The 13994-nt window shown below is 40.9% G+C and overlaps 3 protein-coding genes across 3 annotated transcripts; all 3 read left to right on the forward strand.

The window, feature by feature from the left end:
- Positions 1–1281: 1281 nt before the first annotated feature.
- Positions 1282–3533, forward strand: GCK72_006570 (uncharacterized protein; the record flags this gene model as incomplete). The annotated part of the gene is made up of 7 exons (XM_003113411.2): positions 1282–1419; positions 1466–1547; positions 1594–1699; positions 1747–1991; positions 2041–2432; positions 2481–3365; positions 3411–3533. 7 exons carry the CDS (start codon positions 1282–1284, stop codon positions 3531–3533), a joined length of 1971 nt encoding a protein of 656 aa, XP_003113459.2.
- A 1624-nt stretch (positions 3534–5157) lies between these two features.
- On the forward strand, positions 5158–7795 carry GCK72_006571 (uncharacterized protein; the record flags this gene model as incomplete). Its single annotated transcript, XM_003113528.2, has 8 exons — positions 5158–5202; positions 5367–5590; positions 5636–5851; positions 5899–6316; positions 6723–6792; positions 7032–7200; positions 7248–7664; positions 7711–7795. The coding sequence occupies 8 exons, from the start codon at positions 5158–5160 to the stop codon at positions 7793–7795; spliced, it is 1644 nt and encodes a 547-aa protein (XP_003113576.2).
- A 281-nt stretch (positions 7796–8076) lies between these two features.
- On the forward strand, positions 8077–11116 carry GCK72_006572 (uncharacterized protein; the record flags this gene model as incomplete). Its single annotated transcript, XM_053725686.1, has 2 exons — positions 8077–8142; positions 10886–11116. 2 exons carry the CDS (start codon positions 8077–8079, stop codon positions 11114–11116), a joined length of 297 nt encoding a protein of 98 aa, XP_053589880.1.
- Between the last annotated feature and the right edge of the window lie 2878 nt (positions 11117–13994).

Below are 13994 nucleotides of genomic sequence, written 5' to 3' on the forward strand. Positions count from 1 at the left end.
AAAAAAAATGAGGTAAAAGACTTCAATAAAATTGAAATTACATAGTGATTTGATGAGAAACTATTTTTTTTGGATCTATTTTCGCCGAATTTTCTAGAAATCAATCCTTCGCGGGCGAAAGGAATGGTCCGCGCCATGCTTTAAAGGAACATTTACAGTAGCGTTGAATTGGTCTCGCCACGAGGACCATAGAAAGCGAAAATTATTACAAAAAATTATTGTTTCAAATACGTCGAATCATTTTAGGAGTAAGAGGTTGTTTCATCGTCTCTTTTTTCGAAACTCTTTCGTTTTGATAAAGAATTTGTATTATAAATTCACAACACTGCGCCGCATGGCTTTAAAGGCGCATCCCATTTATTAGAAATTTCGCGGAATGGTCTCGTAGTTGAAAAAGATCAAATACCCTATTTTCGAGCTTTGCAGGTCTAAAAATAAATGCAAATAATGTTTTTCGCTTCGAGACCATTTTGAACAAATTAGAGGCGCCAAAAGCCATGCGGCGCAGTGTCGGGAATTTATAATACACAATTTCAAACGAAATAGTATTTCAGAACCGTAAAATAAGGTTTCCTTTTTCGATCTAATCCGCTTTAACGACCCGCGCAAAATCTAGCATTCTACCTAAATTGACTTTTCTCTGTTTTTCTCTTGGCCCACTCGATCTTCCATTTTTCAAATGCAAAACTATCTGTATGCAGATAATTTACATTAGTAATAGGACTGATATACTTTGATTTCGGATGATAAATGTTACCTTTGTTTATGCGCAAAGTTTCGGAGTTTGTTTTCAGACATTTGATCTCTCGTGTTCACTCTTCCTTATTAAATATATTATTCCTCAGGATAGATTATGTCTAGACCTCGCCTAGACCAATTAACACTTCAGTTATCTAGTTACTAGATAACTGAAGTGTTAATTGGACTAGGCGAGGTCTAGGCATAGTCTATCCTGAGAAATAGATTCTAGTCAGTCCCGTTTAGACATTTCCTGTGCCATCGCAATCGATAAAATTTCATCCACGAGTTCTTATTTCTTTTCGCAAAGTTTTCGTCTTACTTCGAAGTTCCGTGCTGGCCTAGAAATCAAATTCTCTTTTCCGCCAAAAATTACCGCAAACACCATATCGTACGACACTTTTTTGGCGCGTAAACGACTCGTTAGAATTTTGAATAGTTATTCTTGCCGCATGTTCTTGATTATGTGTTACTTCATAACTTCGAATATTTTCGTATTACTGTTCAATGATTTAAACCGTCGTTTTTTTTCAGAAGTCAACGATGGCGGAAATTCAAATCAGCCATGACGTCTTTAACAAGTACCATACTAATGGAAAACTCCGATTATCCACTGGCTTTGTCCAAGAAGTTCTGGAGAAGCAAGGATACCCTGGACACGACGGTATCGTCCAAATTCTGGTAAAAAAAGATTATATCCATTATTTCGTAATATCTCTTTTTCTAGAAAGGGAAAGAGGACATTGGAGAGCAGATGGGACATCCTTTCACATATAGAATTCGTATTTGTGATGGAATCTTCCAGTACAGTAAGTTTATCAATTCAATACTGAAAAATCGTATTATTATTTTCAGATACACTCGTCAGTGCCGATATCGACGATCAAGTTAGAAGCGAATCTGAGCATCTCGTTGAAGGAGCTATCATTGCCATTACTAATCTCACCATTTTCAGCCAAGGGTTAGTATAGGCTATAATATTTAATTAAGCTAGTTGAATCATTGCAGGGCTGGAGTGAAGACTTCCTTCCTGATAACCGGATACAAACTTCTTTCTCGTTACCATCAAGTACTGAGCTCTCCTGAAGTTAAGCCAAGATCTCACTCTGGTAACCCAGAAGAGCATCGTGGCTACAGACCGAATATCGTCGTTGAAGATTTATGGCCAGAAGCAGATTCTTGGGGCACTGAGTTCCAGGAGAACATGTCGAATCCGCCAGCAGCAAAAATGCCGAAAAGAGAGAGCGGAGGAGGTATATTTTGAATTGAATCGAGCTCGTAGGTCGAACGTTATATTTACAGATACATCAGTCAATCGCATGGCTGCTCCAGAACCACAGCGCGTTCGCCCTGCTCCTCCACCAGCTCGTCGTGGAGCATCCAATAACGGAATCATTCCTATTGCAATGGTCACTCCTTATGTCAACAACTTCAAAATCCATGGTATGGTCTCTCGAAAAGAGGATATTCGTACATTCCCGGCGAAGAACACGAGAGTGTTCAACTTTGAAGTCACTGACACAAATGGAGATACTATTCGATGCTGTGCATTCAATGAGGCTGCTGAGTCATTCTTCGGAATGATCACAGAGAATCTCTCGTATTATATCACCGGTGGATCCGTTCGCCAGGCTAACAAGAGATACAACAATACTGGGCACGATTACGAAATCACCCTTCGCAGCGATTCTGTTGTAAGAGTCAATTTATTATTAGGCTTATAATGAAGTTTATAATTTCAGATCGACGCCGGAGGCGAGCTACTCGCTGCTCCAAAGCTTAACTTGAGGAGAGTCAGATTGTCGGAGGTTGCAGGACATTGTGGAGGCTTGATCGATGTTCTAGCTGTTGTCGACAAAATGGATGACGAACCAACAGAGTTCACATCTAGAGCTGGAAAGACTCTTGTCAAACGAGAAATGGAACTAATCGATGAATCGTCAGCAATGGTGCGATTGACTCTGTGGGGAGAAGAGGCAACAAAGGCGGATGCTCAAGAGTATCAACAAAAAGTTGTTGCTTTCAAAGGAGTTATTCCAAAAGAATTCAATGGAGGATACACATTGGGCACTGGGTCTGGAACACGCATCATTCTGGCTCCCGATATTGGCGGAGTTGCTGACCTTTATGACTGGTATCATAACACTAAACCGTCCGCGGAGGTCAAGATGATCAGTCAAACTTCCGGAGGTTCGAATGACGTTCCACGGACTATTGCCGGTCTTCAAGAAATGCAATTCGGAAAGGATTCAGAGAAGGGAGATTACGCTTCAGTGAAGGCTATGATCACGAGAATCAATCCAAACAATGCTCTTTACAAAGGATGTGCTTCAGAAGGTTGTCAGAAGAAAGTGGTCGAAACAGACGGAGAGTACCGTTGTGAGAAGTGCAATAAGAGTATGAACAAGTTCAAGTGGCTCTACATGATGCAGTTTGAACTTTCTGATGAAACTGGACAAGTTTATGTGACGGCGTTTGGAGACACTGCTGCGAAAGTGGTTGGCAAAACTGCTGCTGAAATCGGAGATCTGAAAGAGGAAAATCCAGAGGAGTACAATGGAGTATTCGAACGTATTCAGTTCGCTCCGAAGATGTGGAAACTCCGCTGCAAGATGGAAACATATAACGTAAGTCTAATACTTCCCATTCAATAATTGTTTGGTTTTGTTCAGGAAGAAACTCGTCAGAAGATGACCGTCTTTGGTGTCGATGAAGTCAATCAAGACAAGTACATCGAGAATCTGAAACAACTCATCGAGCAGATGAAAGAGATCAAGGATGAAGGAGGTTACTAGTGGCTTGCAACATTCATCTGTCGATACGATCTCTGATTATCTTATTTTAACCAGAATATTACTGTTACTCTATTATCGGAATAAAAAAGTTCCGACATTTTTTTCCGACGAGCAAGACTCCCGCCACTGATCTACGGAAACGCCCACTCATCATAAACATTTCTTCTGCAAGATCAGGGCACGGTTTCATTGAATTCGCGGGTGAAGTTTTGTTTAAAAATACCACTTTTTAAATAAAATTTGACCTATTTCCCTTAAAATTTGATCTTTTTTCCTCAAACTTCATGGTGGAAATGAAATTTTAAGGGAAATAGGTCAAATTTTATTTAAAAAGTGGTATTTTTAAACAAAACTTCACCCGCGAAATCAATGAAACCGTGCCCTGATCTTGCAGAAGAAATGTTTATGATGAGTGGGCGTTTCCGTAGATCAGTGGCGGGAGTCTTGCTCGTCGGAAAAAAATGTCGGAACTTTTTTATTCCGATAATATTTCCCGCCCATTATTCTCACATGTTCACCACAAGATTTTGTTTTTTGTACGATGGTTTCTTTCTTATTTACTTGCGAATAAACTATTGATGTGAGCCTATCCCGCATATTGTCAGTCTAGGTGTGTTGACCTCGAGATGTATTCTGAAGTGACAGCAAGTCGTTGTTAGTGTCCTTGAGAACGATGAGACTGACCAAAAACAAATGGCCTTGGCCAGCCACATTTTATCCTATGTCTGCCTTCTCTGCCGGCCACCACGTTGTTCACTCTTAACCCGCAGGTTCGTAGGCAGCCAACGAGCTCTCTTCGCCTCTTTCTCTATCTCGCGGTCTTTTTTGCATTATTTCCCTAGAAAGACATCGACGGATTAGTCGAGAAAACATGCAGTTTTCAATACAACGTTATCTCATGCTCTCGTGTTATCACCTGTTTACGTTGAATAATAATTATTAAATCTCGTATTGCATCAATGCATAGTTTTTCGAAATCCGAATATATTCTGTTATTCTTCAAAAATTTGGCACTTTCCAAATCCATCAATTACTTTTCTTCGAAAATTGGCTGAGCCACCAAGTGTTTCTTCCTCGAACAGCCGCCAGTTTACATTGAACTTTGCTGTGTAAGTCGTCTCTCTGACTCTTTCGACCCCAAGAGTTCACGTCTGCCCCATTATTTTTGTTGCATTCATTGAGAGTTGCAAACCAAATGAGAGGGAGGGCACCTGTATGCATGGTGACCTGAGAGTGTCGTGTACACAAAGGTAAACCCCCAAGACCTTGCAAGGGGTATGCTCTGCATTATTTTCTAACCTCAGAACGACGTTTTGACAATCAACTCTCTTTTTATCTTTACCCCATACAATAAATCACGAATTGAGGGAATCGTATCAGTAGTCACTTAACTTTTTCTGTTCTCTCCGAAATTCTTTTACCCATTCCACTTTTTTTTGATTTATTATCTCTCACACCGAAAAGATAATGTTGCTTTAACAAACTCACATGTTGTTCACAGTTTTTCAAAGAAAGCTCCGTTTTTCACTTTGTACAAAGCTTTGTTCTGTAATTAATTGCCTCTATAGTTACATTTTTGCAATGTTTTGCGAGCAAAATATATTTTCCAGGTTGATCTGCAATAATGTTGACAAATGCCGGTCCCCGTACAGCCAAAATCAGTAGAGACGTAAGTTTTTAACATTCAAATTTCATGAAAAGCAACCAACAACTAAAAATTTAACCAGTATTCTTAAAGGAAATTCTAAATATTTTGCATTTTTTGATATTCGTCGTTAAAGATTGGAATTTGAAGTTTAAAAAAAAATTGTTTATATTTTCCTTGAATTTCAGGTTAGCAATTTCATTATCACTCAAGTTCTGGAAAGAAGTGATGATCTGATCAAAAACTCGTATAGACGCCTAACCACTGAAAACGTTGCAAGAAACGAGCATTGGTCTCGAATTGCTGAAAAAGTAACAGAAAAGTTCGATATTCCAGCAGAGATGGAGCGAGTCAAGTCACATTTTCATAATAGGAAAAAAGTTCTTCTAGCCAGAATCAAAGACGAATTGAAGTAAAGAAAAAACTGTGTGAAAAGTCATAAATGCCAGTTTTTCAGGTTAATTCAGAACTCTTGTATGATGACGACTGACGAAAAAATTGAGGAACTAGTGAAACGAAGAATTTGTATTGGAGAATATGATGAACAACTTGCTAGAGTTTGTCTAGATATCGAAGATGAAGAAAAAGGAAGAACTGATCAATTTGGTAATGATCAGTTCATGCAGCAGCCGACAATGAATTTATTCACAGAAACTACTCATCAGTCATTATTGTAAGTTTTTAAATGAATTTCCTAGTCAAACTTTGTTTAACTTACAGATGCCAACTTTTGAGTTCTTCCGGTCCCCAACCTACTGCAGATAAACCTGCTTTGAACCTTTCTCCTATGGAGTCTGCATCAGCATCAAGCAGAGACTCAGACGTACCGGTTTCCATTCCCATTCCCACAACGATGGCCACAACGAGGGCACCGCTCCTAAGCAAACTATTATGTGATCCATCAACATCAAAAGAAAACAGTTTTTCGAAGAATTCAGAAGATTCGAAAGTGAACAGACCGCCGTCTGGAGTACGGAATATGCCGGTTTTATTCCCGGAAAGGAAGCGTCGTGCCGCAAGTCCGATAGAGAAAAACAATTTATCTTCAGTATTACCAAGCCCCAATGGACAATATCTTTCACATCTAATTGTTGACATCACATCACCACAAGAGCTTAAAAAGCTGTTATCTGTTTTGGTAAGTTATTATAATTTTCTCCAAGTTGGGAATTTTAAACGAGATCGCTAGTACAATAGGATTTCAACGTCTTCAACTTTTTCTATAGTCTCATCCTTTGAATAGAATGAAATATGTTCAGTAGTGTTCCCATTCTCACTCACAAACATTGAAATACTTCGCATTTCGAGAGATTTTGACTGTGAGTGAAGGCAGAGAAATAGTGAGCGATGAGACACTGGAGGAGCGGCGGGGCGAAGAGCGATGCGCGAGCGTGTGCGCGTTGCGTGTGTTTTGTTTTGCCTTCTGTGAGTTTTCAGCTATAATTATTCACTAAAAATCTGAAATTACTCAAAAAGGTACTGGAAGACGTCTGGAAGGGCCTAGGGTCATATATACTCAGATTTGAAGTATAACATGCTTTCAGATTGACAATGGATTCTCCAGATTCCAGCATGTGGCAACTTCAGATATGGTGGCTTCTTCGATTGAAGCAGGTGAGAAAACAAATTTAATGCTTGAAAGTTATGATTAAATCCTGAAAAACAGGCACATCTCTTCCTCATACACACTCACAGGTGCAGGTGCCTCAAAAATGAGAACGAGTTGTGATACTTGTTGTTCAATAGAGCGTATGTGCAGTATTTGTTTAACTGAGTAGCCATAGAGTTTTGATAGAAGATATAGACATCAACTGGGAAAAAAAAGAAATATCAAAAGAAAATTAAACTTATAGGAATACAACGAGCATCCAGAATAAGAAACTTCGAGAACCACGAAACACGGCATGAAGATCAGTTCGATAGAGATGAAACACTATTCTGGCCAACTCGAAATCCTGAAAATGGATCATTGACAGTTTCTCCTGATATGAGATCTGATGTGATGGATTCTATCAAAAATAGGTAAACAGAATATTTTAGGTCTACAATGGTATACCTTGGAATTACAGAGTTGAACGTGTCGATGTGGAAGTTAAACTCGAACCATGCACTGATGAAGATGATGAGTATGAAGAAGAGGTGGATGAACAGACGGCACAATTAGAAGCACAATTAGCGTCGGAAGCACTGCAGACTGGTTTGGCATTGTTCGGAAAATCTCCATCTCCGAAGAAAATGAGAAGTGATCATTCTGCGAGTAGTTCCTGGAGTGATATTGTAACGGCTACTTGTGAAATGTGTGGAACAGTGATTCGTTTAAATTCTGGTGGCTCAAAATGGAACTTCTATGAGCATGTAATGATGAAACACTCTAAACACAAACCCTATAAGTGCCCTCTGTGTCCATATCAAACTGGAAGGAAAGTTCGTGTGAAGCAACATGCATTATCACAACATAACACAGAAATTGAACCAGTTGATATGATGTAAGTTTTTGTCAGCAGTACTGAAAGATCCAATTCATATTTTCAGAACGCCAGAAATCCGAAGTGAATGGCTGAACACAATGTCCAAGTGCTTTCCGGACCATCAATACGGAAAAAGTACAAGAATCTGAGAATTGCAGAGAAGATTATAAATTTATTATATTTTTACCTCGAAAAAGCTCAATAATTGCTCGTTTGATATTAATATTGCTCAAATATATGTAAATACTCAAAAAAAGTTTAAACTGGGTTAGGAAGAATTAATAAAATATCTATCCTAAACTGTCAATCGTTTTCCGTCTCTGATGAATAGTTCAGCCTATTTATCTAATATCTGTACATTCTCACCCTTTTCTATACTAACCTTTTCTCCGTGAAGGTGTCGTCTCCTTACGATTCGACCCCGGTCGGGATGCCGAAATTCGTCGTCATCGAGCTGAATGATGACGCCGAGACCATCGATCTGCTCAGTTATTGCGTGAGTTTTTAATGTTTTTGATTAAAGGTGAAACTTCTATTTTACCTTTTCATTTTCTTACACATCTTCTTATTGAGCCAATAGCTTCTCTGTCTTAAATAGAACTTGCAATCCAGTCAGTTTTTTTCTAAGATTTTTGTTTTTCTAACTTGAACTCTAGTTTTATTCTTCTTTATCTTTCCTCGTCTTCACCTTCTTTCTTGTTTAGTCAAGTGAACTAACTCATCATTGAATATTTCAAACCGTATTACCTCCTCCTCATCTCAATTCCTGTGTTATGACTGTAATTAATTTTCAAATCATACGGTAGTCTCAGCAATACTTCTTAAATATGATATCGACTTTTTCAATCATTCATATAATCTGATGTTGTTTCTCTTGCTCAGAATCGAAGGCTCTTTTCTCGTCTTCTTCCTATTTTTAGAAAGTTTTTCTTACATTTCGAGAACTCTGCTCCCCAGCTTTCATCCCAAAAAACTCCGTTTTTATCATAACGTCTTGATTCTCTTCTTCTCAACTCAAAAGCTCAAATACAAAAACTGTCGTATAAAATCTCACAGTTTCTCTTCGATATCTATCGTCTCTCCATCAACACCAGCTCCGTTATTTCACACGATGCTCATTTCGAATTCGACACATACATATATACAGTGCCACTTTTCCCTTTCTCTCCTTCATACAGATCGATGAAATCGTGGCGGTCGCATAAATGTGCGAAGCGAGCTGCAACCCGCACCGTGCTGCTTCTCCTCTCTCCGTCGTTTTTTTAACTGCAGTGTTCCCTTTTTTCATTTATGCGAGCAACACCGTGCTAGTTTGAGAGATAGTGTATATTGGGCGGAGAGTTCGAAAGTGTTTCTGTATACACGGAGCCACCGTTCTCTCTATCACTCGGTGTCGTCTTTCTCACTTTTCGTTGTCAGTGTATATGTATGCAGTTCGGGTATCATTCAGACTATTGTTCTTGCGCGGTGAGCGGTGAGCGGTGAGCTGTACGACCTGGCTGAGAACGGATACTGTAAGTTGCTAATAAGGTCACAAGGGGGCTCAAGAATCTTAAAAGTTCTAAAGTTGTTTGGTGTCTTGTATGAATCTTGAGAATATTCTGTAGATCCAGGAGCGTATCGCTTAGACTGTCAATCCTTAGAAAGAACTGAAAGTAGTCTTATGCATCATTCCCGATTCAGCTACTGGAGCAGGATGCTTCCTTGGTAAAATTTGAAAACTCATCAATTCATTACTTTTCTTCTTTCTTTTGTCCTCCGTCGCTATATGCACCAATGTATACGAGCTCTCACAATAGAAGACGGTGCTGTCCTATTCCAGCACCACCGTACAGAGGAGTGTACATACTTCGTTTTCATCATCGTTGTCATCATAATGCCTTCTCCCATCCTTTTCTCTTTCTCCTATACCGGGTAGAAAAAGAGAAAAAGAGTGGTGCTGTATGCACAATGCACACAACTGACAAAACTGTACTCGTTGTCGTTGTGGCGAGAGCGAAACGAACAACAAGCGCTGTTTCCATCAATTTTCCCTTTTCCGCCATCACTTCTAAGCATCCCAAAAGAAGAGATGGACGATATCATAAAACCGCGGCGGCACAATGCTTGAATGTGTGTGAGACCGAAAAGCAAATATTGCCGGTGGAGCAAGAAGGGAGAAGGCGAGCAGCACCACACCATCATTCCCTATAACAATATCATATCATTCCTTTCTTCGCTTTTGTGCATTTTTCATTCAAATATTTTCTTCCCAACACTCTCCGAAATCGATGTCTTTCTTAATTGAACTAATACAGTCTCTTCACATCCCACTCAATACAATAATCCTCATTCTGAGTCCTCTTGGATTCCACTACTCTTAAGTCTAGCGCATCCGCACTTAGACGCTAAAACTCTTTTCTCTACGAAACACTCTTGACTTCAATTCAATCTTCAACCATTCGAAATAAGGTCAAATTGAGCAGAAGAGTGAAAGCTTGGCTATAATAAATAAGGATTTGGAAGATTTTGTGTTTATAAAGTAAGATACACTATATCATTCTTTCATTCCTGACTCAGAGATCCCTACAGTAAGGTTTGGATTGTTGTTCCCCAACACTTTCACAAACTCCAGGTTTCATTTTACGAATCGTCCACTTCTTCTTCTTCTTCTTCTCTCTCAGATCCAGTTGGAGTATCCGTGTCTACTGTGCGATGAGTTTACGGCATTATGGGAGCGTTCGCGCACAGTGCGCATTAGTCGCCGTCTTCTTCTGTCTCCGAGATATTTCTCACTCCCCCGTAGCGCATATTATTCCAATCCATGGACTTTCTCTTTTTGTCCATGTTGAAGGAGCGAATGCATATCTCCGTAAAGTCACCCGTCGAGGCCGCAAAGACGGACACCCGCACTTTCGGCTCGCGATGACCTAAATTCTGGAGGAGATGGACGGTAGAGGAGAAGTAGAAAAAGAAGAGGAAGAAGAAGTTGACGGAGACGACCTCTCCGGTCTATAAATCGGTTGTCCCCGATTGGAGCCAATTCAGTCGTTTCATGTGTGTCTCTCTTCCCCGTCTGCGCGAAGTCTAAATCGGATTCGTTCTACCAGCGTGATTCACCCACGGCGGCGTCTAACCATTATTGCACACAATAGAATCGACAAATCGACAGGGCGCTGCTGTGTCGTCGTCGACGAAATAGAAGTGATGAGCGCATGCGGGCACCACTAAAACTGGTTTTCTGAGTTACAACCTCACAGAGGCGCAGTCGGGCATCACAGAGCGAGGCCATCACACGTATTTTCATTGTTAGAGAGCCACAATGTCAGAGGCGTCGTTTAAACATCGTGCATCAAAATAAAAAATTCATTGGGATGGAACCAACAACGGCAATTCGTAATACGTTGGACGTGATTATTGATGAGCATCGTAAAGCACTGATTATGAAATACAGTAATCTCGGAATTCGTAATACTGTAGGATTACTGTAGATGCTCTCGCTTCGAGTGTTCTTCTAGTTTTCGAAAGGTCTGATCGGAGTATATTGGAAAACAGTTTCAAAGTTGTTGTTTAAAACTAGAAATGAAACAAAAAAATTCTTCTCTTCCTCCCGTAACATCACCTAATCACTCTTCTCGATGACTCACAGTGAACATACTTCGCCAAACACTCGCTTTGTCTTAACGACCCCTTCCAATTTCCTCTCCATCTCAACTTTTACTTTTCAAATGCACACCGATCGGAGAGAGAAATGACCTTTTTTGTTGCACAACATCTCAGAACTCAATGTCACAACATACAAGAATCGAGTGCCCTTCTTCTCTCTGTCCCGTGAATGTTGCTAATGCATGCTTCAAGTTGCAAGGACATTCTCCTTATCTTCAATAATTTGAATGTCTTGCTACAAGACTTGCAAATTTTTCGTAAGCAAGGTCACATGCCGTAGATGTTTTCGTCAGAAATTTTCAATCAGCTAGCTCTCGCCAAGGCCAACTGACGACATCTACACCTGTGCTTGTGATAGATCAACAATTTGTTTTTTAAGAAAACAACTTCCTTCTGATCCCCTCTTCTCATCAGATCACATCGAATATTTCTATCCGTAATCCGGTCGGTGCGCAAGTTCGTTCATGTCTCCCACGTTGGAAATGGGAGCAACGTCGTCGTCGAAATGCGCGATTCGGGTGCGACGGGGCGATAAAACTCATGACCGGCAGTGGCGTTTTTCGCAGAAGAGACCAAAACTGTGTATCTCCTGTGCCCCCCTATTCGTTCTTGTTCCCGTCTCTCTTGATCTCTCTTCATCTATGACTCGAATTCCGAAACTCGTCGTGCTGCTGCTTGGTGGTGTTGGCGGTTCCGACATAACATCTTCTCCTTCTTCTTCTTCTCAGCCGGCTGCACCGTATCTTTTCAATTACGTCAATTTCTCTCGCGCTCCGACGCACTATTTCGCTCCCGTAAGCGCGCAGCGCCCCGCTGAAGACAGTGGACGGTAGTCGTCGAAAAATAAAAGAAGATGAGCCAGTTTTGTCTTCCACACACTTCTCCTTCAAATCGGTTGGTATTCTTCGTTGCGCAGGGCGCACAAACACATCCTCGCCTTCTTCTTCTTATTTCTCTCACATCTTCTTCTTCTTCTTCCTCTTCGCCGATTCTCAAAACGATTCCCCGGGACGCATGAGACAGGGTCTGGCTCCTGTCTGCGTCTCACTGATTGGTACAGTGGCCTGAAGAAGGGGCGAATAAGACGGGTCTTTCTCTTTTTCACTTCTTTCTACCATGTCTCCTGGCATGTCGCGCTCGTAATAACAACCCGGCTGCACACAAATGATGCGCACGCATTCCGATAGAATTACTGTGAAGAGTGAAGAGATGATGTGCAAGGCCGGTTCTCTTCTAGTGTGGGAAGGACCAATTATTTACCGGATTCTATCCAATATACATTATAGGTTCAGAGCAGTCACAGAACACAAGACAGAATGTTATTTTCATGATTTCATAAAAAAAAGTCAGATAAAGAATTAAACCTAGGTGTAAAATTTGGACATAGTAGTCAAATTTGGAGCAAATTTCGATTGGATTTCTTCGAATTAGAAAGTTAGAGTTACTGTAGCTCCGAATCAAGTCTTACGCCATTTTCTTTTCTCTTTCTCTGTCAATTTTCAGCTGATCCATGTAGTAATCACACTAAAGTAGTTCAACCTCGTTGAGCACTTTGCGACCTTGTGTGAATCATTATTTTTCGTGAAAAGAGCCGTATATCCGGTTTAGATGAAAGAGAATAGACGAGCCTTCTTCATCTTCATTTTCGGAATCCCCACCATCGTCTGTCATTGTGCGCGTCGATCGACTCCAATTTGTCATCATAATACAGCCGACTGTCGCGTTTCTCTGTCTCCATATATGAATGTCGGTCTCACAATTGTAGTCGTCGGTCCCCTTACCGCTCGCGCACTGACGCCGTCGTGCCGACACACACCTCTTCTAACCATCAATTTTAGTTCGGGTGCGGGTTGTTTTGATACTACATGTTCATTGTCAGTGCTCGAGTGACCTTCTCTACCTACCTCTCCTCTTCAATTACCATGCGGCATCCGAAGTGCTCATTTTACAATGTGACCAATCAAGGTGAAGTTAGCACCGACGTCGGGATTCATAAGAGAGGCGGGAGGACTGTCTGAGCAAAGAGTGCCTACCCGATTCTACGATCGACAATTACTCAATAGCGTCCTTGAGCCGGTTTATGGTGACGGATCTTTTCACACCCACCACACCTTCCACCTCATCTCTCCCCATCTCTAGCTCATTGAAAATTACGATCAAGAACAGGAAAAAAAAACGAAAATTGTCTAGATGTGGCACCAGGTGCGCACAGATTCCCTCCCTTTCCTTCGGAGCATAAACAACCAATCTTCTGTCCTTCAGAATTCACGAGTACAATGAATAATCATGGAAAGTGTGAAGGTCGGCTGAGCCTAAAATGGGGTGTACTACGCAGTTTTGTTTCGCGAGTTGTTGTCGGTTGCGCATGAGCGGCCGTCTCTTCTCCGATTCAAGGACGATGTTCGGAGATGAACGAAAAGGTACTAGAATGTGAAAGATGAGCAAAGAGTTTGAATCTCAATGAAGATGAAGGAGGGAAGAGAGATGTCGAAGTGACCTAGTTACGGTAATGGGGCAATGAGAACGATGGACATGAGAGCTAGATCTACAGTAGGAACACAAAGGTTTACGGTTTATGGAGATGAGCATAACCGTAAAGAGGGGTCTGAGAAGGTAGGATTAATGTGTCAGTTCTGATGCTCATTATCCCTATAGTCTGTCCTGGTAAATATGCGATGTGTTGGATCGATACATCTTTGTGTG

The sequence above is a fragment of the Caenorhabditis remanei genome, chromosome II (assembly GCF_010183535.1).
Source record: "Caenorhabditis remanei strain PX506 chromosome II, whole genome shotgun sequence".
Taxonomy (NCBI): domain Eukaryota; kingdom Metazoa; phylum Nematoda; class Chromadorea; order Rhabditida; family Rhabditidae; genus Caenorhabditis; species Caenorhabditis remanei.